The sequence below is a fragment of the Pagrus major genome, chromosome 5 (assembly GCF_040436345.1).
Source record: "Pagrus major chromosome 5, Pma_NU_1.0".
NCBI lineage: Eukaryota > Metazoa > Chordata > Actinopteri > Spariformes > Sparidae > Pagrus > Pagrus major.
The window spans coordinates 24,418,525-24,441,283 of record NC_133219.1 but is presented as its reverse complement, the minus strand read 5'-3'; the positions used below and the strand labels follow the sequence as shown (position 1 = coordinate 24,441,283).

The 22,759-nt window shown below is 38.7% G+C and overlaps 1 protein-coding gene across 1 annotated transcript; it reads left to right on the top strand.

Annotated features, from left to right (window-relative positions):
- The first annotated feature begins 16,760 nt into the window (after positions 1 to 16,760).
- pth2 (parathyroid hormone 2) lies at positions 16,761 to 22,304 on the top strand. The gene is made up of 3 exons (XM_073467264.1): positions 16,761 to 16,864; positions 17,045 to 17,224; positions 22,027 to 22,304. Exons 1-3 carry the CDS (start codon positions 16,761 to 16,763, stop codon positions 22,199 to 22,201), a joined length of 459 nt encoding a protein of 152 aa, XP_073323365.1. The 3' UTR covers positions 22,202 to 22,304.
- Positions 22,305 to 22,759: the final 455 nt, after the last annotated feature.

The window sequence follows — 22,759 nt, the reverse complement described above, 5'->3', positions numbered from 1 at the left end:
TGATAATCGTCTCAATTGTTAAGTTGTTTATATTTTATTGTTAATGTTCTGCCACTTATTCATATGTTTATTTTTATTAATATTGTATTGTGATATGCTTTGTCAATATAAGCACTGCGTTCTCATGCCAATAAAGCTATTTAAAATTGAAAAAAATTTAGAGATATCTTTAGTATCTTTTTTTTGGTTGTTTTGGCATTAATTATACAGCCAAGACTGATAACAGGAGTGTATTTGTAAATCAATAGACAATAGACTTTGGAAGGTATTTCTCTTTTTATTTCTACACAAACTTGCTGTATTGCTATCAGACAACGTGGTTTCCAACACAGACACTCACCCAGACTGACCAGAAAGTCCTCCCCACCCTGGACATAGGACCAGCCGGATTGTCCACCTTCCTCCCCGTGGACTCTCTGACCAGCTGACTGAGGCCGCCCGACTGTCACCATGATGGAAACACACGTCAAAACCAGTTCAATTTGAAACTTGCACATAAAAACTTCAAAACCAGCTGCACCCAGACGTGACCAGGTTGAAGCACTGGTCACGGCTCTGGTTCCTCTTAGTGACAAATGTCAAATGAGTGATTAACACCAGGAACATCAAGCCTACGTGTTGCAGTTTGCTGATTTGAGCAGCTGAGCCGAGTCACAAAAATGTGACAAAAACTCTTCACACAGGTGTGCATTCAATGTAACACTAGAAATAACTATAACAGATAAACACAAAGAGCTGCTGTCAAACATTTTGAACAACTACATTCAGTTAGGAGACACTTTGAGCTTCTCTCCACCATCGGTCAATGATTAAAGACTTTAAGAAGATTTTTGGGTCAAGCATCCGATATTTATGTAGGAAATAGTAGAGTAGTAGAATAGTAGAATAATAGAGAATAGGAGAGAGAGAGAGAGAGAGAGAGAGAGAGAGAGAGAGAGAGAGAGAGCGTGAGTGAGTGAGTGAGTGAGTGTGTTTTCTCAAGGCCCTATGAGGCATTGCACTTGCAAAAGACCAGATTAGCCAGCAGGGTGTCTGTCATTTGTGCCCGGTGGGGCCGCAGTATGATTCCACCGTGGCTGATTCCGCCCCTTGCTGTCCACCTCATACTGCTTGAAAGCAAACGAAATTATTGTTGGAATGGACATTTTAGCTAACGTGGTCTCGTTCGTCTGTTAGCTGTCTGTGCGTAAGGTAACGTGACGTACGGACGTGACGTACGGACGTGACGTAGGGACGTGACGTGGCGACGTTGAGTACAGGCGGCGCTACTACTTTATGACACTAGGTGTCACTGACGGCCGGGATTTCTGGCTGGCTGCTTCAGTATAACATTGATGTGACACTTTTAAAAATATTTTAATATTTGTGCTTGCTGCATGTGACTTGACTCAAGTCAAGAGGGTTAAGTCCAAGTAGAGTCTCAAGTCTTTGCTCTCAAGTCCAAGTAGAGTCTCAAGTCTTTGGCATCAAGTCCCAAGCGAGTCCAAGTCTTTTTTTGATTTGATCAAGCGAGTCGTAAGTCATCAAAATCGGGACTCGAGTCCAAGTCAAGTCTCAAGTCTCGAGTCCAAGTCCACACCTCTGCTTAAAGGTAATGTGAACTTTCACATAAACCGTGTGTGTTGATTCAGTTAAAGGTAAGGTGAACTTTCACATAAACTTTATGTGATTCTTCAGTTAAAGTTAAGGTGAAAGTTCACATAAACCCTATGTGTTATAGTATACAATAGTAATGCATTTCAAATGTGTTATCCTACCTCCTGCTAAAATCACAAAGCAACACAGCATATCTCTTGACAACTTTATTTTCAAAGTTCAAATTTTCAAATTACAGTAACTTTAAATGTGTACCACATGGCTGCCACACCTGACACCTGTGGTGTTGGCACTTGAACAAGGCACATCACAGCCACTACAGGCCCTGCTGAATTCAAATTTGTGTCTACCTCAACACAAATATAGTCTTGCCAACAATGAGTACCCGGAAATGTTGAGTACCCCAAAGTTTTATGTTAGAAATAGATAGAATGGGTCCCCAGTATTCAGAAACTGCCGGATGCCAACTTATATATATTGGGCAATTAGCATAATTTACATAATTAGCATAAATTAGCATAATTGCCTATATGGGCAATATTTCAACAAAATTGACTTGGCTGATCTGGGCAATATTGGAGTGGTTTTAGGGGTTACTGGTGATGCTGAATCCATTTCTGGCATTTTCAAAATCCAAAATGGCTGTCTAAACCGGTGACCCGATTTTGAAATCCATCAAAATCGGCCCACTGGCGGTTAAAATCTGGTCACTTCCGGTTTAGACAGCCATTTTGAATTTTGAAAATGTCAGAAATGGATTCAGCATTATCAATAACCCCTAAAACCACTCCAATATTGCCCAGATCAGCCAAGTCAATTTTGTTGAAATATTGCCCATATAGGCAATTATGCTAATTTATTCTAATTATGTCAGTTATGCTAATTGCCCAATATATATAAGTTAGCATCCAGCAGTTTCTGAATACTGGGGACCCATACTATATATTTCTAACATAAAACTTTGGGGTACTCAACATTTCCGGGTTCACAATGGGGCCCTATGGGCTGGCAAGTAGACTAATACAGGAAGACAAGAACCACAATTGTGAAGGCTAATCAGACACTGATGCACCGGAACAGTATGACACGCTATAGCATGAACTGATAAAATTCAGCACATTACAACTTTAAGGAACATCATCTTTGATATCTTGCAATTAGATGATAATGAAAGCAGTGGCCATTTGATTAGGTACACTTGAATAATCTATTGCACATAAATACAATGGCTTTACTGTCAATTCCAGCTTTAGAAATCATGACCATGACTTCAAACATTTCATTCTATGATGCTATAAAAACTGATTATAGGAGGCATTATGCAAATATGCTTTGGATCAACATGTATTGGACTGCATTAGAGTGTACACATGTACCTAATAAAATGGCCACAGAGCATAAACTGCATTACACCAGATTCTACAAAAAAAAAAAAAAAAAAAATCCCACCATGAATGTACAACCACCAACATTTCTAAGTTCAATGCAGTTGGCCTTAACTATTTGGAAAAAGGTCCAATCAAAGGAGCTACCAAAAAAATATATATATATAATAAAAATTATAATAAAAGTGAAGACTTAAGTCCTAATTTAAGGACACTCATTTTAGCCTCACCACAAGAGAGGGCCAAGCAAGCTCAGCAAACTGGCACAACTTTCACAATAAGGTTGAGACATAACACATCTAACAGTTAAAATGTGAAATTAGAGCAGAACAGCAGTTGAGCTAATGTGGGGTGGGGGCATTCATGACAAAACTGTACACATCCACATTGTAGGTGACTGTCCACCTGACCCCCAGGGATGCAGGTCCAGGGGTAGAAACAAGAAGAGGATTGAGGGAGAAGAACATGGTCTGCACATATCAATATTGGTAATAATTAACAACATTAAGAAAAATGCAAGTTGTTTCCATTACTAATGAACAAATAACATTCAGTCAGTTGCAGTAATGAAAGCTGTGCATATGAATGCTGTATTCCTCTTCAACTGGAACAAGATAATATTAAGTAATGTCAATGAAAAGTGTCCAGAAGCAGGTTCATCCAACAAATGCACCATCCCTTCCAACAGCACATTATATGAACAATCAACAATTTCAAACAAAGTCAAAGTGGCGGAAGAAGATCACAATGGCAATGTCCAACAAGCCAAATGTGGCTGGCTCAATTGTCCAGCACCTTAACTTGTGAGCTCACTGTAGCATCTTTATTTTAAGTGCTTGGACCTTTGGGGACAGTCTGTTACCATCCAAGTTCATCAACACTTTCTGGAAGAACTCAAATGTGACTTTGAGTTCCTGGGGATAGCTCAGGTTGAGTGTGTAGATGAGGCCAAAAAGCATGGCACACCCAAAGGAAACACTTCCCAGATTGCACAGAAGTTGCACGCCCTCAATCACTACTCCAACATCCTCTGGCTTTTCCTCCTCATCAGCACCCTCTTTCTGGATGACATACAGCCCCATGGTGGTCTGTGCGATGCCTCTCTCTGCTTCCTCATGGTTGACGCTCTATAATGGTGAGAAACAATTTGAGCATTTTGAAATAAAATAAAACATTGCAAGACTGAAAGATCACAGTAAAATAAAATGCAATTACTGACCAAGTACTCCTTGATAAGAGTGTTGCTGTCCTCATTAAAATAAGCACAAAGGCCGCGAATTAGACAGTCTCTCTTGACTTCGATGTCCTCACTCTGCAAAAGAATGTATATGAAATATTAAAGCTATTCATTTTTCAAGACATTTTCCAGCATTTATCAGATCTTTGTCACAGATAACCCCCCATGTGAGGTGGAGAGGAAGGTTGCAAAGGTAAACAAAGATGGACATTGGAAAGTGGAGGGCATAGAAAGGAAGTTGAAGGGGAAGAAGAGAATATGGATGAAAGAGGGGTGATCATGTAAAGAAAAGGAGAAATTGTAGGAGATGAGAGGAAGAGTGGAAGGGAGAAGTAGTAAGATGAAGTACGGAAGATGAAAACACCTAAATATGGGAGGGGTCCAACATCTCATCCACAGAGGATATAAAGGATGGAGGCAAAGAAAAGAAAAATGAAAGAATGACAAAGTAGATTGAGGAGGAAGAAGATTAAACAGATGAAGGTAGATAGGAAAAGGAGATGTTACATGGGGAGAAAAACCTTATCTGGCTAAATAATTTAACCGTTTACTGCACTTGCCTTAGCTGTTGGAGCCATGAGGAGCCTGATCTTCTTTCCAATAGCTCCTCCTCTACTGCTGAAGACCTTCATGAAGTTAGGTGTGTATTTGTCAACTTCTGCCAAAAACTTGGCTTGAAGTGGCAAAGTTGTTATACGCATGAATTCTGCATTTATCTGTAAGAGAGGAAAAAAGGTGTAAATGGGAGAAGAGAGAAGTAATAACTTTCTACAACTATAAGTATGTTAAAGTCTTAAAAGCACCTGCTCCAGCTCATATCAGGCTATAGAGAGCAGTTGCACAAGTCACCAATAACAAAGTTTGGCAGCTACAAAAATAAAATAAAATTGTGAAAGCTTGATGGAATGGAATGTAAAAATCAGTGTACAGTCTCCCTCTACAATCAGTCTCTGAAAACACAGTCTTAAAAAATTCTGTTGACATGAAGGGAAATAAAACTGCTTACCATTGCTTTTACTGTACAAATAGATATGTTTATATAAAATAAAAGAATCTTTTCCCCCAGGTAATAATTACCTTAAAATAATTTTGGAAAGCAGTTATACATCAGCAGATAAGTGTGCAAAATGTCATCAGTAATGCTTACCTCACTCACTGTGAACAAGGCAGGCCACCTGTTCACAAAGTCAGAGACTAAAGGCGAGTCCTGGACAACCTCTTGACGTCTGTAGGAGAAGGTCTTCTGCATTTTCTCCTTGACCACAGCCTCATTGTGTCTCTTTTTCACCTCTGTCAAGAGAGCTACTCTTTCATTTTCAAGACTCTCTCTTGTTTCACCGCGAGGGAGAGATGGGAGAAAATTAACCTCAGCTTTTCTTGGTTTTTTGATGTTAGCAGCTGCTTTTTCCTGACCTTTGCGCTTGTTCTTGAGAGAGTTTACACTGACTTCTGGGTATCCAATCTTGCACAGTTTGGTGCGGAAATTGGCAACTTTTGTCTTTAGATACTGTTTCCATCCTTCATGGCCAGCTCGAGTTCCTCTTTCCCTCAAACGTGGATGGACATGCACCAAGACCTCAGCAGCCTCTTCAAGTTGGGAGTCACTGGGGTATGCTGTGAATTTGAAGATCTGTTCAGCCATGCCTTCAAGAATATCCATTCTTAGCTTTGGGGGAGGGGTAAGAAGAGTGCCGTTTGCTCTGAATTCTGCATTTGCTCTCTGAAGTAGAATTTCAGCAAAATATGAAAAGTTGGGAACAATGAAGACTTGAGGCCATGAAGAGGTTCTTGACTCTGGAGCTGGATCTAAAATGATCGTGTCCGCGCTGCCAAACGAATGTTCAGAGGAAAACCCATCCTCGTCCAAGGATGGAGAGCTGAAGGAGTTCACAGAGCTTTGGGATGTATTGGGAGAAGTCAGTGGGGTGCTGGTGCTGCACGATGGTAGAGTCCCTGGAATGCTGGAGCTGGTTTCTTCACATGCAAAAAATACCACTTTGACAGTATCCCTGTCTCCTATTTCACTTGTGGACATAAGATTGACATATTCATTTCCAAAATCTTCATCTTTATACTGCAGTCTGAACTGCTGCACAAGTCCAAAAGCAGTCTTTATGTCATGGACAAGTTGATCCACAGATGCTGGTATCCCTGACATCAGGCTGAGTTTTCTGGCGTCATCTCCGCTGAAGACGACTCTCAGGTGGACAGGACTGGACATCTTTCACTTTATGTATTCTAGGGAACAAATACAGGACACAAAAGGTTATGAAAATATTTAATTACTGCAACTTTATTTAAGAACTTCAACTATGGTCATCTTTAGCGGCTAATGTCTAATTTAAAGGGATAGTTCAACATTATGGCAAATTGGCCCATTTCCATAATCCCTATAGTCATAGCAGTAGGTTTGTTACCTTTAATTGTCTGTGCAAGCTATTTTTAGAACGGCGGAGCAGAGCTGTGAGCTGCTCAGAGCTACGCTACGGAGGCTCATGGGATTTCTTGGTTTCCCTCATCAAACTCATCAAATACACAATCCAACAACTCAACAACGCTCTGGTGGACAAGTTGTGACCTGCACATTCACCACACTATGAGATAACACAACGTTACCACACAGAGTTGTTTTAGAAGGAAATTCATGCAAAACATGCAACGATGTGCGTTGCCTTCAGGGACAGTTTTTCATCAAGCAGTCTCTGCATTTACCTCTAAAACAACTCCGTCTCTTAATGCTCTGTTATTATCTCATAGCGTGGTGAATGTGCAGGTCACAACTTGTCCACCAGAACGTTGTGGAGTTGTTGGATTGTGTATTTGATGACTTTGATGAGTGAAACCAAGAAATCCCATGAGCCTCCGTAGTGTAGCTTTGAGCAGCTCGCAGCTTTGCTCCGCCGCTCTAAATATAGCTTGCACCGACAATGGGCTCTATGCACAACTCCACTACTTCCTGAACTTAATGCTGCTCCTTTATTTCCTGTCTTACATTACTGGACAAACTGATGAATCCAGGTGTGTCTGAGTAGTCACAATGGTCAGACACACCTGGATTAATCAGTTTATCCAATAATGTAAGACAGGAAATAAAGGAGCAGCATTAAGTTCAGGAAGTAGTGGAGCTGTGCAAAGAGCCCATTAAAGGTAACGAACCCACTCTTAAAACTATAGGGATTATGGCAATGGGCCAACTTGCCAAAATGTTGAACTATCCCTTTAAAAATCATGAATCATAGACGGATAGATAAATGATAGAGAGATGGAGAGAGACAGATGAGAAAGTTACAGCTCTGGAAAAAATTAAGAGACCACTCCCAAAATGATCAGTTTCTCTGGTTTTTACTATTTACAGGGATGTGTTTGAGTAAAATTCAATTATTTTTTGTGTTTGACTACCAACAACATTTCTCCCAAAATTGAAAAAAAAAAAAATTGAGCTTTTATTGGCTAATGACTTAACTAGTCTAAATAACAAAAATATCAAGTCTTTTCAGACCTTGAATAATAATGCAAAGAAAACATGTTCATATTTATTCCTAAAGAACACAAATATTTTAACTCAGGAAAAGAAAAGATTGACTGTCATACATGTAGAGATGCTTTTAAGAAACATTTTGTGAAAGTGGTCTCTTATTTGTTTTGGAAAAAAATAAGAGACCACTTTCACAAATCTTTCTTAAAAGCATCTCTACATGTATGACTCATTCCTTTCTTTTCTTTTTTAAATACCAACACAAACACAACTCATTCTACTTAATGAGACACTGATGAGGTCATCACCTGAACCACATCTGGTTTTATAGGAAGATTATAAATAAAAACCACTGCTGGGATTAAACATCAACATTATCCCACAAAAACTGATATATAAACTCTTCCTGAGTTAAAATATTCTTGCTGTGTTTAGGAATAAATAAACATGTTTTCTTTGTATTATTATTATTATTATTATTATTATTATTATTATTATTATTATATAATTCTTCAAGGTCTAAAAAGACTTGATTTTTGTTATTTAGACTAGTTTAGTCCTTAGCCAATAAAAGCTCTAAATGACAATTTTTTTTCTCGATTTTGGGAGAAATGTTGTCAGTAGTTGATTGAATATTTTTCAAACACATACTGTACATACATATAATAGTAAAATAGTAATATATATATAGTAAAACCAGAGAAACTGATCTCTTAATTTTATCCAGAGCTGTATATAGACAGATGGATAGAGACACAATATACTACTATATTGTGTGGTTATTTGAACTAACATCTATCTGTCACTGAATATCTAAAAAACATCTAACATTTACATTATTTAAAGAGGAATAGAATTTAAAAATGTTTCATATGACAGTAGATCAGGTTTTTATTTGTTACACCCCTATTTCATGAGACATTGAGAAAGAAGTTTCAGTATAGACCTACCTTAAACAATAATGTGCCTTTTCAATGTAACCATTCGTTTCACACCCACAGTGTAGTCACAGAGTGGATAAGCATCGGCCAGGTTTTCAAGATTAACTAGGGCAACCTCTCTATTGGGAGATGTAGTTAGCTCATAAGCTCTGAAATGCTCACGATACCATGCACACAATACCCTTACAACAAAGCTCAAACTTCTTTCAACAATGCAGATTTGAAGGATCTCTGCAAACTCAGGTAAGCCACCTGTGGAACCATATGGAATTAGCATTCCAATTTTGTAGGAGATGCCTTTAATGGTTGCATTTTTGGCAAGATGTACATCATTGATCTCAGGGTATTTCTGCCTAAGGCTGCCCACTACTTCCTTGTTCATTACATCCACAGGAAGCACAGAAACATTTTCAACTTCCAAAACAGATTTAAGATCTAATGCACTGATATGATATGCAATCATTTGCTGATGTTTAGTTGCTAATGTGAGCGGTATATTCTTGAAACAATTTGTGTGACGAGCAACTTTCTTAAAGAAGCTGTGCTTCACCTCGAACCTCATGGTCCACTGCCCTACCAAAGGCCCAAAACATTCGATCATTTGGGGGTAGTGTTCGAGGAAGTGATGTTTTGGTAAGAGTCGTACAGGAAAAAGTTCCAAGAACCTGTCTCTGTGTTCTGTGATTTTGCAGTCTAAGTAGGCAATGGTTTCTTTATTATGAAGAGGAGCAACAGCGAGTTCAACTATTTCTTTTAAGTCAAGCAACACAAGCCAAACAGGCTCTGCCTCTGGTACCAGGTCTCTTATTATAAATGGAAGCAATCTCAATAGATTCCAATTTTCGTGGGCATTACCCCCAATGGTCCTTCTAAAGGCGTAAGTTCGTGGTATAATATGAGGTTTATTAGTTCTGTCTCCCCACTTATAAGGAAAGTTCAGGATTAATTTGTTAAGAGTGTCAAGAGACAGATATTTTTTGGAAATTATTTCACTGATGCAGAGGGCAATTTCAACGGGGACAACACCCTCAAATAAGTCATGGACTATATCAGGAGGGTAGCCTCGGGTAACATCAAAATAAGATAAATTCTTAGTAAAAAAACACTCTCTCTTTACTCCACAATAGATTGTTGAGTTCTCCCTTGCAAACTTAACGTGTGTTTCGTGTAGATCTTTTGTTCGCAAGTTAAAATGTCCTGACTGAACAGCCTTGTCCTGAATGTCTGTTTTCTCACCTGTACAAAACCTGCAGAAGTACACACCAGAGAAGCTTTCGATGAAGCCTGCAATCCCGTGGGCTCCTAAATTATCTGCAATGACTGACTGGACTGTGCCTTTCACAAACTCTCCAAGACCTGTAATAAAAACACCATGTTTCTCTAAAATGATCAAATCCTGTAAAAGGGGCTCTAGAATTTTTTCATACCCATACACCTTAACATCAGTACTCTTACATAAAATGGCTAGGTAGATAGAAGAAAGAGCTGAATGAGATCCAGGTGGTAAATTGTTCAAAATCCAATACACACCACAAAGTTTATGAGTTTTTCTGGATGTGCCTAAGGGATTGCACACCTCAAAGTCGTCCACGTATAGTGACACTGATAATTTCAAATCCTCCCCAGTGAAAAAAATGTTTTCTTTAAAGTAAATTCCATCCCTTACTGATTTATACTGTACTACATCCAAGATACTTTCCTGTATCTTGTGTGTATGGATTACACTTTCTAAAATGTCACGACTACTTAACAGACGCTGAAGAGAAGGCAAAATAGGAATATACTGGTATGTTTTATTTGTCTTAGGGTCAAGGATGTACTCAACTGGGTTTACCACATTGAAATGTTTTTTATAATACTGTTTCCTTTTGTAGGCTGTAGCTAGGGGGCCATCTTTTGCAAAGGCTTTAGCTAAAGGACAGGACTTGCACACCGTTTCAGCAAGCTCCTTGACAACTGACTCATTAACTGTAACAGAACATTTATTAAGGATGTTACACAGGCTGTTAAATGTGACTGGAACAGATACAGAGCTTAACAGATAGTGTAATTCCTGAAGTAATTCATCGATAGCTGTAGCTGGTACAAAATGAACATGCTCCAACTTCAATAAAACTGAGGCTATATTCTGCTCAATAGCTTTGGGAAGATCTTCAATACGAGAAGCATGTGCATCTACATCCGTTTCAGATTCTACATCTGTGTCTGCTGCACAAGAAACATCAATAACTGAAGTGTCTGATTCCTGTAACCTTGCAACAACACTAACAACCTCAGCTTTAAAATCATTTACAGTATGGGGATTATGTTTCCTGTTTTTATGAGTATGAAATGTATTGTAAATGTTAGTTTTAAAAGAGCAACCTTTGAACATGCATGTTACAGTTTCATGTTTTCTCAAATGTTCATTTACATGACTGAAGTAATCTTGTTCATTTGCAAGTTTAGGACATGTACACAACTGACATGAATATATAGATATCTCAGATGGTTCTGAAGATGTTTGAGCTTTGTGAGAACGGTATATATGACTCAAAAGACTGTTCCAAAGTCTAAATGTGCATGGACAATTAGAATATGGGCAGCAATGCCTGAACCTGCTTCCATGATGGCCATGTTTTAGCTTGCAATGTTTAAGCAATTCATACCTACTTGGGACTGTTTTTCCACAGACCTTACATTCCCACACACCCATTCACATCTTCTACCTAGAAAAGAAAGGAAACACAGATGAAAATATAATAAAAGCTAACATTTTAGCAGAAAACTATGGCTTAATTAAGCTTCAACAACTGACAATGCCATCACATGTACTCACCTAATTTGAGAGGTTGCCCATACAACCTGAGTTGATCTTTGTTGATTTTGGAGTATGGTGATGTGCCCCGTTTACTTTGCCTTATGGTGATGTGCCCTAAGTAACAAGAAAAAAAAAAAAGGAGCATGAAAAATATTAAATTTTTAGTACCCAGTGTGGATGAAAAACTGCAGAAATGTCTGTTAGACTGTGTGAGCACATGCAGGGATGACATCTAAATGCTAGTGGTATTAAGTTAAATAAGTTTGAACACACTGAAAAATAACTGTTTATTTTATCTTTTGCCATATCCAGCCAAAATTCAACAAAAATGAATACCCCCCCCCCCCAAAAAAATAATAATTCAGAATTATATATATATATATATATATATATATATATATATATATATATATATATATATACATATATATATATATATATTATTTTTAGAGTATAAATAACAAGACCCATCAAAATTTATATGGTTATGTCTATCAATCTCTTCATTTACAGCGCCAAATCACAATTTACGTCAGCTCATGGGACTTAACTAACTTACTCCTTCATTAAAATCTAACAGAACATTCCCACATGAGCAGCATTTAACCCCCCCCCCCCCCCACCCCCCACAAAGAAATAAAACAATTCACATAAATATAATTATATTATTTGTTAGAGTTATTAACACCACCCATCAGAATTTAATTCATGTTAAATCATTTCATTTATATCGGCAAGTCACAATTTACGTCAGCTCATGGGACTTAACTAACTTACTCCTTCATTAAAATGTTAACTTACAGAACATTCCCACACAGCAGCATTTGGCTAATGTTACAATGACAAAGAAAAACTCGGTTTGACATTAAATTAATACGTTTCAAAATATTTTAAACTCTGTAGCCTTGCCGTAATTCGGCTTTCCCACTGCAGAGCAAGTCAGTGAGTTAGCGCCCAACTGCAGCAGCAGGTCAGGTCAGGTCAGGTGCCATGTGCCAGCCAGCAGCTAAACATGTGCTCAGTTAGCCTAGCGTTAACCCTTAGCATAAAAAAGCTAGCCCTTAGCAAGGCCGTCGCGTCCCGGCAATGGAAATGGCGACACCCGGCCTCGTCTCGGTCGCTCTGACACAGGCTGAGCGACAGTAACTTAGTAAAATATATTTCACAGAAATATATTTATATTATTTTTAGAGTATTAATAACACCACCCATCAGAATTTAAATGGTTATGTTAATCAATCACTTCATTTACAGCGCCAAATCACAACGTCAGCTCATGGGACTTAACTAACTTACATTTTAATGAACAGAACATTCCCACACAGCAGCATTTGGCTAATGTTACAGTGACAAGAAAAACACCGTTTGACATTAAATTAATATGTTTCAAAATATTTTAAACTCTGTACCCTTGCCGTAATTCGGCTTGCCCACTGCAGAGCAAGTCAGTGAGTAAGTGCCCGACTGCAGCAGCAGGTCAGGTGCCATGTGCCAGCCAACAGCTAAACATGTGCTCAGTTAGCCTAGCGCTAGCCCTTAGCATAAAAAAGCTAGCTCTTAGCAAGGCCGCCGCGTCCCGGCAATGGAAACGGCGACACCCGGCCTCGGTCTCGGTCGCTCGGACACCCAAAGTATTTTAATAGAGCAGGCTGAGCGACAGTAACTTAGCCCAACCATTAGCTTCATTCTGCTTACATAACCGGGGTGGAAGCAGTGCTGCTAGCTCATGCTAAAAGCCATATCCTGGCGTGCTAATCGAACTTCACCAGACTTTCAAAAATATAAAGGCCTTCGAGAAACTCGAAAAAACAACAAAAAAATAACATATCGATATTATTCTAACATATCATATCACTACCATTAACATAATGCATTACAAACAATTAAACTTACCGTATTAAGCCTACTTGTCGCTGTCCGTCGGTCAGGATCAATGCGTGTGGCATGTGCTCCGCATCATGGCAGTGCCAAGTGTGGGCGAGGGCAGTGTGGGCGAACCCGTAGATTTCTGCAGTTACCATGGTGACAACATGATGGCACACGCCCACTTTCTTCTTATGTGATCCAGTCAGATAAAGTTTACTCGATTTGTTTACATTCCATTTGTAGAATGCATATTTACATACTGTTTACTTATTCTTATTAAATAAACCTTTAGTTTTATGCATTTCAGTTACAGTTTACTTGAAAATATTGCTTCATGTTTATTGGGGCCAAGAATCATTTCTTTGAGTGTATGTACATAACTCAACAAAATAATATATATCAAAGGTCTAGTGGTTTTTTGACATTTTAATGTGGAATTCTTACATATTATATCTATAAAGATTGAGATTGTCAATTTTGGTGGATTTGGCAGTCTCTGTGTAAACAGGTGATCAAAACAGTACATTGTCACAATATATAACTCACAGGTCCACTCAAATCAATAGGTGTAGCTGACTGTATAATATATATAACCACGATCTATTTAACTATCTATGAAACTATCTATTTATGAATCTATGAAAATGACGTAACTGACTGACGTTACACTCGGCTCTAGGGATGGCAATGTTGATTTTTTCCCAGGATGGCAAAGGCGTGATCCACCTTAATCTGCCTCTGATTGGCTTACCCTGGTATTCTAACTCTAACTAATCTCACTCCTAAACCTAACCAACAAAGGCAACAAGTACTAGTCAATGACAGAATAGTAGGATAGGCATGACTTCGGCACCCTAGCAAAAAAAATAAATACAATTCCTATTCTGCACTTCCTGCCCAACACCAAATGGCAGACAGACAGTTAGTAGCCCTTTTCACAGAGACGCCGCATTATCTCTGCAGCGGAGGTTTGTCAATTCTCTGCCTTTGTTCACACAGAACCAAGCAACTCCGGCGTAAAGCCGCACCATTGTGTCAATTCATACAGAAGGCCAGCGCTGCGGATCCAAAAGATGCGTGACGGTACACGTCATGATGATGACGTCTGTGTGTTTTTTTCAACGTGTTTCCCCCGGTGTCCTCCTGTTAATCTAAACATGTACCCGCTGAATGTTTATAATCATATGGATGCAGTTATAATGTGTTGTGATTGAGATCCAATCAGATCAAGACAGACAAGGATGACTGTCTGTCTTTTCTACGTATAACTGCAGTATTTTTTTCCTCACGTAAGTTGCCAAAGACACTACCAGTTACTACTTTACTGTTGTTTGGTCATGTAACGTTGCTTTGTGGGACATTTCTCTTTATTTTGATGAGTGATGGATCTGTTTAGTTATCAGACAGTGAACACCATCAGATCGACATGCCCCCGCTCTACGCCACTGGCTCACACAGATGCCGGTTCGCCTCTGCTGCACCTCTGATACTACCTCCGGAGGCGCATCAGAGGCACAGTGAAATTTCACCCCTCGCTGCATCTGAAACATTCACACAGAGGAGGATGCGGAGAATTGGTGCAGGATCCCCACACTCAAAGGGCAGTGTGAATGGGGCTACATAGTGAACATAATGGAGTACTTAGAAGCTAATGAGCCAGATGTTTCTCTCAGTAGTTGGTGAGGACCAAAACAGAACTAAAAGAAGAGTGAATATTGGACGTTCAGACACAAACATAACTATGAATGAAGGTTAAAAGTATGCAGCTGTAAAAGTTAAAAGGTGATATATCAGTGATGTATCAGTGTTGTGTTTGCAGCCTGTTTCAACTGTACCCAAGTTAGTGAAGTCAGTTATTGAAGGTCCATAGAAATCTTTTTTCATTCTGTGTAGAAAAAGTGAGACAGTAATGCCTTAGTCTTGGGGAAAAACATCCAGTGTTTGGTTAATCTGACATAAGGTATGAATGAATACACTTCCACATATATATACACAGTCAAGCACTATAATGACATTCAGTAATAAGACAGTGGGCTCTCCACAACAGCACCATGACTAAGAGTCTTTGAAATGCGACACTAACAAGCTAACAACACTTCCGCTAGGGCTGTCCTCTGCTAGGCACGCTCATGTCAAGGATGGTTTGATCAGGAGAAGGGTGTGTATTCTTTTGTATATGTGTGGTTAGGTTTGGGGGGGGGGGGGTAAAACACTCCAGTCCTGGGTATATAAGTATGTATGACAAGGAACTGATAGCTTTCAACCACAAAAGACCTGCACAGCCACTTGCAGAAGCAACCAGCGGTCCAAACACAAAGAAGTACAAGCGGAAATCCAAGTTTGTTTTTTATCTAAACTTCTTTCTACTTAGAGGACACTGGAGTAGAAATAAGAGGTAGATGGTAAGCAGCAACAAACAAAAGTTAGTGGTCTGCCCTGGAGCATTTCTCTGCTTGTGTGATGCCTAAACTTTAACCTCTGAAAGTCCAACTTCGAGAAGCTGCCTGCTAATACATATTTTTAACAGAGAGACCAACACGTCCACGTGAGAAGCAGGTAAGAAATCAGCCAACTTTAAAACCTACTAACAACTTTCAAAAAATTCCATAATTGACACCTTTGCATGACACTAATTCTACTTTAAGCTGTGCTGCATATAAGACATATAAGGCATATACATTTTGTTTCCAAGTGGCTTAATGTATACACATGAATTCTATTTGTTTCTTTGAAAAATAGTGTCATTGATTGGGATCATTATTTGTAGAATTTGGTTCCAGCTGGGCACATAGTAAAACTCAAGAACAAAAGGTTTTCAAGGTTAATTGGGTTTTGTTACTAATTCTGCACGATACAGCAATCTTTAAAACATATTTTATTTGCTCTTTATGTTGTCTTACAATTCTCATCAAAACCTTTTCAGTCGTCTGGAACATACTTCTAAAATGGTTCTTTAAAACAGTATGCACAGATGATGCCTCAATCATTTCTGGCTAATTCTAGGTCCCAAGATTCTCATGAACCAAGCAGCTTCCAAGTCTAGGTGACAACTGACCTTGGAGACAGCTCCAGGTGGATGACCTAGAAATAATGAGATATTCTAAGCCTTTACATTGTATTATATGTTCTGTCTGAGTCTTAAAAAACAAAGACACCAACCCAGAAAAAACTGCATTTTACAGAACCTAGTGGAAAGTGGAACAAGCCAAAGAAAACCTGTTGTAATATACAGAATCCTGTTTGTACACGCTGGCATACAAATGTAAAAGGTAGAAATATAGTAGCTTTGAAATGTTTTATTTTTTTTCAAAAATTGATATGTATTCATGATGACAATAACAGGTTTCTATCGTTATTGTTTGGTTTGACTTTAATTCGTATGAAGATTTTAAATACACAACTGAGTAAACATGCTCTTAAATTATTGTAAAGAAAGCATCTTTTCTCCATGTTTTTAGGAATGTCTGAGGTGCCTTCTCTCCCCCGAGTGTCCCTCCTGTTTCTTTGCATTCTGGGTATGACCATGGTGACATCTGGCTTCCCTCAGCCACAACTACATCTCAGGTGGTTTCTTATTTAATCTCATCAAGGCAGCAGACTGACTGTTAATGGTTTGGACTGAATAACTGCCAGACGAATGAACTTACTAGTACCTCAAATAACTTTATTTTCGTTGTAATATGTTGGACTTGGATCAAATATGTTCCCCAAAGAATCATTAAGTTTAATCTTATCTGATTCCAGAAATCCTCATGATTCGGCTGAAGCTAAACAAGACGACTGGGAGGTCCTCTTCCCCTCCATCTCTCTCCGTGATTGGAGCATTCAAATGATGTCAGCCCCCAGTCTCAGAGCAGCAGTTGATAGCAGGGCAGGACTGATGAGGGAGGCGTGGCTGTTTGCCCCAGACAGGACAGAGGCGAGGTAACTGCATAGTGAGGGAAAATTCTAGGGATGTATTGGACAGATAAATTATCTGCCCAATAATGGAAAATGTACATTATCGGTTAATGGTAATTAAAGAAATTACAGCCAATAAATCCAGCCGATACTACAAAGCCAAATTGCTTTTGTTGTCTTCACAGGTGCAGCATCTACAAACAGTAGGTGGTACCTTTACAGTTGTTTTGTGAGCAGCCAATACACACAGAGAAGAACAACAACAAACACGCTGTTGTCACACTCATAACGACGAACTGCTGCACCTGTGTAGAGCCACGCAATGTAACCATGTTGTCAAAACAACACAAGCGAAAAAATCTTCAACTTTATTCATACAATTTTATCACAGCTATGAAATATCAAATAAACCATCTTTGCTCACTACATCTTAACCTTTCTTACACTCAGGTGTGTATGAAAAATATAAAAATGTTGGTTTCTATTATTGGTTATTTTATCAGTATCGGCCATGAGAGTCAGGTAATTATCGGTAATCATATCCGCTAAAAAAATCCATATCATGCATCCCTAGAAATTACTATTATGAAATTGTAATCAAATTGAACAACAGGTGTAACATGGCTGTTAAAAAAAAAGGACACAAGACTTCCCTACATTCAGTGACTCTAATGTGTTAAAACTTGTCCCTCGCTGACATTTGCAATATCAAAGTCTTTATGTATAGATAGATAGATAGATAGATAGATAGATAGATAGATAGTAGCGGATACATTCAAGTACAAATACAGTCAAAATACAAGGGCAAATATAGAAACACTGAAGTACTATATACAATATACAAAAAACAATAAAATACTATATACAATAAAATGCTTAAGTGGTTATAAAATAAGATAAAATAAAATACTGAGGTAAATAAAATAAATGCCGAGGTATGGTAAGGTAAGTGGAACATAAGGTGCAAGAGGATAAGGTGAACTTTTATTGACAGTAATAATAATTTAAAGCGCAAAAAATGATTTGTGTGTTGTGGAGTGTGCGTATGGGTTTTATGTATGTATAGATTTTAACACACCCAAAAGTGTTTTCCTTTTGGTTTGTGGAGGACTTGGGTGCAGGTGTTTGGTGGGGGGTTTGGAGATCCTCCCCAAAGACAATTTTACATTTTTTAATATAAAAATATGCAATTTTACATAATTATGGACCATTATTATATTTGTGTACATAAGTTGGAAAAGCTAGCACAGATAATAAATAAACAAATAAAAACAAAAAGCTAAATGAAAAAACTAAAAAAAAAGTCCACAGGCGACTAACCACAACCATTAAATCTGGAAAAAGTAATTTAGTTAGTTTTGATGCTCTCCACATCGATTTTACATTTATTTGGCTTTGGTGGTGGCCAAAACGGCATTGGTACTGCACCTAAACCTTCTTATGGTAGGGGAAACCCTACCAAAAGAACAGGGTATCTGCTGCATTACTTTTGATCATTTATATAAATAAATCATGGTTCTGACAATGACACTTTACACACAACTTTAATGTGAGAAGTTTACCCAAAAATGGATTATCTTGTCTAATATCACTTCCTATAAATACTTTCAGTGGCCTAGATAGGTAAAACTATTAAGTATTTCCCAAGAAAAAAGTAAGGATTTGCAAGCTGTTGTTTTTTTTTGATAATCGATTAATCATTTTAGTCACTTTTCAAGCAAAAATGTTAAAAAAAAATTTTAAAAAATAAAATTGCTGGTTCCAGCTTCAGAATTATATCAATTTGCTGCTTTTCTTTGTCATGTATGATAGTAAACAATGAATTGTGAAAATAATTAATAATGAAAATAATTATTAGCTGCAGCCCTACACAGGTTGGGAACCACCACACTGTGCGTAAATGAGAAAATATGTATTTTTGTGATTTGGGTGAGTGGTTCTTCAAACAAATAGTTTCACTTTTGGGGGAAAAAAAGGTGCTTTCTTTTTGAGATTAAATTATTCTAAAATCTGTGCACTAAATACGAAGCTACATATGGGGATAGAATACTGACATAAACCGCGCGCGAGCAATGAGACTTGCGCGCGCGCAAATCAAACATCCGCGCGCGCATTTTTTTTTTTCCGAGCGCTTTAAAAGCACTCGCGAGCTATTTTGTATCCTGCATCTCTGCCCCCTCGAGCAATATTATAGCCTGCGAGGAGAAAAACAGCTCGAGTGTGCGCAGAGTCCGCTCGCAATACTTACCCCTGCTCGCGCGAGTGCAGACTGCGCGCTCGCAAATCTCTCCTCTCCTCGCTTGGAAAAGTTTCCCCTGCTCGCACGCGAGTGATTTTTTTTAGTGGGCGTTTTTTGTCAGCAAGGGGGCGGGCCTGGGGGGCATGCCAATCACCATTGTATCCCGAATATAATTGGTTGAGCGAATTCGCCAAGTGGACAGCAAGGTAAGGCAACACCACTAGGACAAACGGGACAAACCACACAGCCCTGAATGCCTGAATGACATGTATTGTGATTTGGTGTCTTGACTTGAATGTTTGCAAAATGTCACACAGAGCAATGAACTTCAATATGTTTGTCTGAGTGCTGTCTTTTCTTTCCTCCATCGTTGACATTAATCTGATAAAACGCTGAACATTTTTTGGAACTTGGGTCCTGTTGCACACAGACTGTACATTTTTTATTTTGGTAAAACTGTTTTGTTCATATTCTAGATCTACTTCTTTCTCCCTGAAAATTATAAACGTAATATTAAAAAATTATTTGAAAAAAAAAGAAAAAAAAAAGAAAGAAAGGCCTATAGTTAATAATATCTCGATATGAGAGCAGCACATAGGCCTATGTCCAGATGCAGATGTGTGTCAATATAGTAGGCTATTTCTCCAGCTGCTAGCCTATATTTGAGACAGGCTATATATATATATATATCTATATGGGAGAGGCTTTTATTTAATTCTGAACAAATCTTATGCTCAGCAAAGATGGAAAAAATACAATATAATCAATTCATTCTTACTGTTTAAAAGAGTAATAGAGGGAAAGAGCTGGATCTGGAGCACACATTCATTTTAAGTTAACTAGTGATTAAACTTCTAAATAAATGTGTTGCTCTGGCCACAGACTGTAGCCACACAGGCTCCAGCTCTTTCCTTGGGTCAGTCCGAGCTCTCAATGGTCAGGCTCGAACAACACTGTCCGGACATGCTGGGTTCGGATCGAAAACATTAATAACCTCGGGTCAGGTTGGACCACGGACTTCAGCTTCTTCTTCTTTTCTTTTTTTTGCCGCAGTCCTTATGCACAGCTCCACTACTTCCTCAACTTAAGCCAGCTCCTTTATTTCCTGTCTTACATTATTGGTCAAATTGATTAATCCAGGTGTGTCTGACCATTGTGACTACTGAAGTCAGACACACGGGTCCAGGCTTCAACAGCTGCGGATCGGATCGGGTCGGGTCTCAGAGAAGGAATGAAGCCAACTGCTCAGACGGGCGATCGTGGGCTTTGAGAGGTTTGTAAATTCACAAGAACTTGCAGAAATTTTTTTTTTTAATATTACGTTTATAATTTTCAGGGAGAAAGAAGTAGATCTAGAATATGAACAAAACAGTTTTACCAAAATAAAAAATGTACAGTCTGTGTGCAACAGGACCCAAGTTCCAAAAAATGATCAGCATTTTATCAGATTAATGTCAACGATAGAGGAAAGAAAAGACAGCACTCAGACAAACATATTGAAGTTCATTGCTCTGTGTGACATTTTGCAAACATTCAAGTCAAGACACCAAATCACAATACATGTCATTCAGGCATTCAGGGCCGTGTGGTTTGTCCCATTTGTCCTAGTGGTGTTGCCTTACCTTGCTGTCCACTTGGCGAATTCGCTCAACCAATTATATTCGGGATACAATGGTGATTGGCATGCCCCCCAGGCCCGCCCCCTTGCTGACAAAAAACGCCCACTAAAAAAAATCACTCGCGTGCGAGCAGGGGAAACTTTTCCGAGCGAGGAGAGGAGAGATTCGCGAGCGCGCAGTCTGCACTCGCACGAGCAGGGGAAAGTATTGCGAGCGGACTCTGCGCACGCTCGAGCTGTTTTTCTCCTCGCAGGCTACAATATTGCTGGAGGGGGCAGAGATGCAGGATACAAAATAGCTCGCGAGTGCTTTGAAAGCGCTAGGGGAAAAAAATGTGCGCACGGATGTTTGATTTACGCGTGCGCGGATCCAATTTGCACGCATTGCTCGCACGCGGTTTATGTCAGTATTCTGTCCCCATACTACAGCCCAGCAACAGTTAGCTTAGCATAAAGACTGGAGGTATTACAAACAGCTAGCCATGCTCAGCCAAAGGTAACAAAATCCTTTTTTAAGTTTGGTACTTAACACATTATATCTTGTTTATCTATAACTCTAATACTCTTTCTCGGCGAGGGTGGATTTTTTTTAATTTAAGGACAGAGCTGGGCTAGCTGTTTTAAGTCTTTATGCTAACCAAGGCTAGGCTAACGGGCTGCAGCTGCATATTTAAGAATTACAAATTGAAAACATGAACAACATATTAAAGAAAGCCACTATACATATTTTCCTACATGTCAAACTGTTCTTTTAAACTGTTAGCCTTGTGGGAAGTCTGGGTGCTAATGGAGATTTACCAAGCAGTGCATCTTAAAGACTACATTTTCCATGTTCATGATTTTTTTCAACTCAGATGCAGTTCAAAGAAATACATTACAAAATGATTTAAAGTATTCAAAATTATGTATTACTGTTGAAGTGGATTGTTTCTAGTCACGGATCTGAGGTCTTGGTCTGTGTATCTCTAGCATGGAGAGGGCGTGGCCTGCTGAATGGTTGTCTCAGGGTGGTGGCATGGTGAAGAGGAACATGGTGGTGGCTGATGATGCTGCCTTCAGAGAGAAGAGTAAACTCCTCACCTCCATGGAAAGACAGAAGTGGCTCAACTCCTACATGCAGAAACTTCTGGTGGTTAATTCTTGATGATACTGTTCTTTGGGTGACTGTGCTCAGCTGGAGACATGAATATAGTGTAGACATCAAAATAAATTAATATTTGCTGTTCTATTTCTCGCAGCACTTTCTATTTTATTCCAATCCACATGTAGTTATTGATTTCCCAAATGATAGTAAAATAAATGATCAGGAAATAGTTTTTGGGGTTTTGAACACAAATCTTGGTCCTGCTGAAAATAATATGTTGTTGAATTTGATGCATAAATAAAGATGCAAATTATGTTTTTGACAACCGCAGCTTGTGTTTGACTTCATACAGAAGATGCAGTAACAGCTGAATTTAGTTGTATTGTTATTCTAAAAATCTGTCTTGATATTCCAATTTCAGCAAAAAACAATGTGTTTGTGTTTGCACAGGTTATATACTGTAAATGGCTGTGATGGTCCATTGACCCATTTTGGAGACGTGCAGACATATGCTTTCAAATACATTTTAATAACATTAAAATAGTAGTACAACTTATTTGGAGATAAACATGTTGACACTTTCTTTCCCAGGATGAGATGAATGCGAGTGCCAATGTC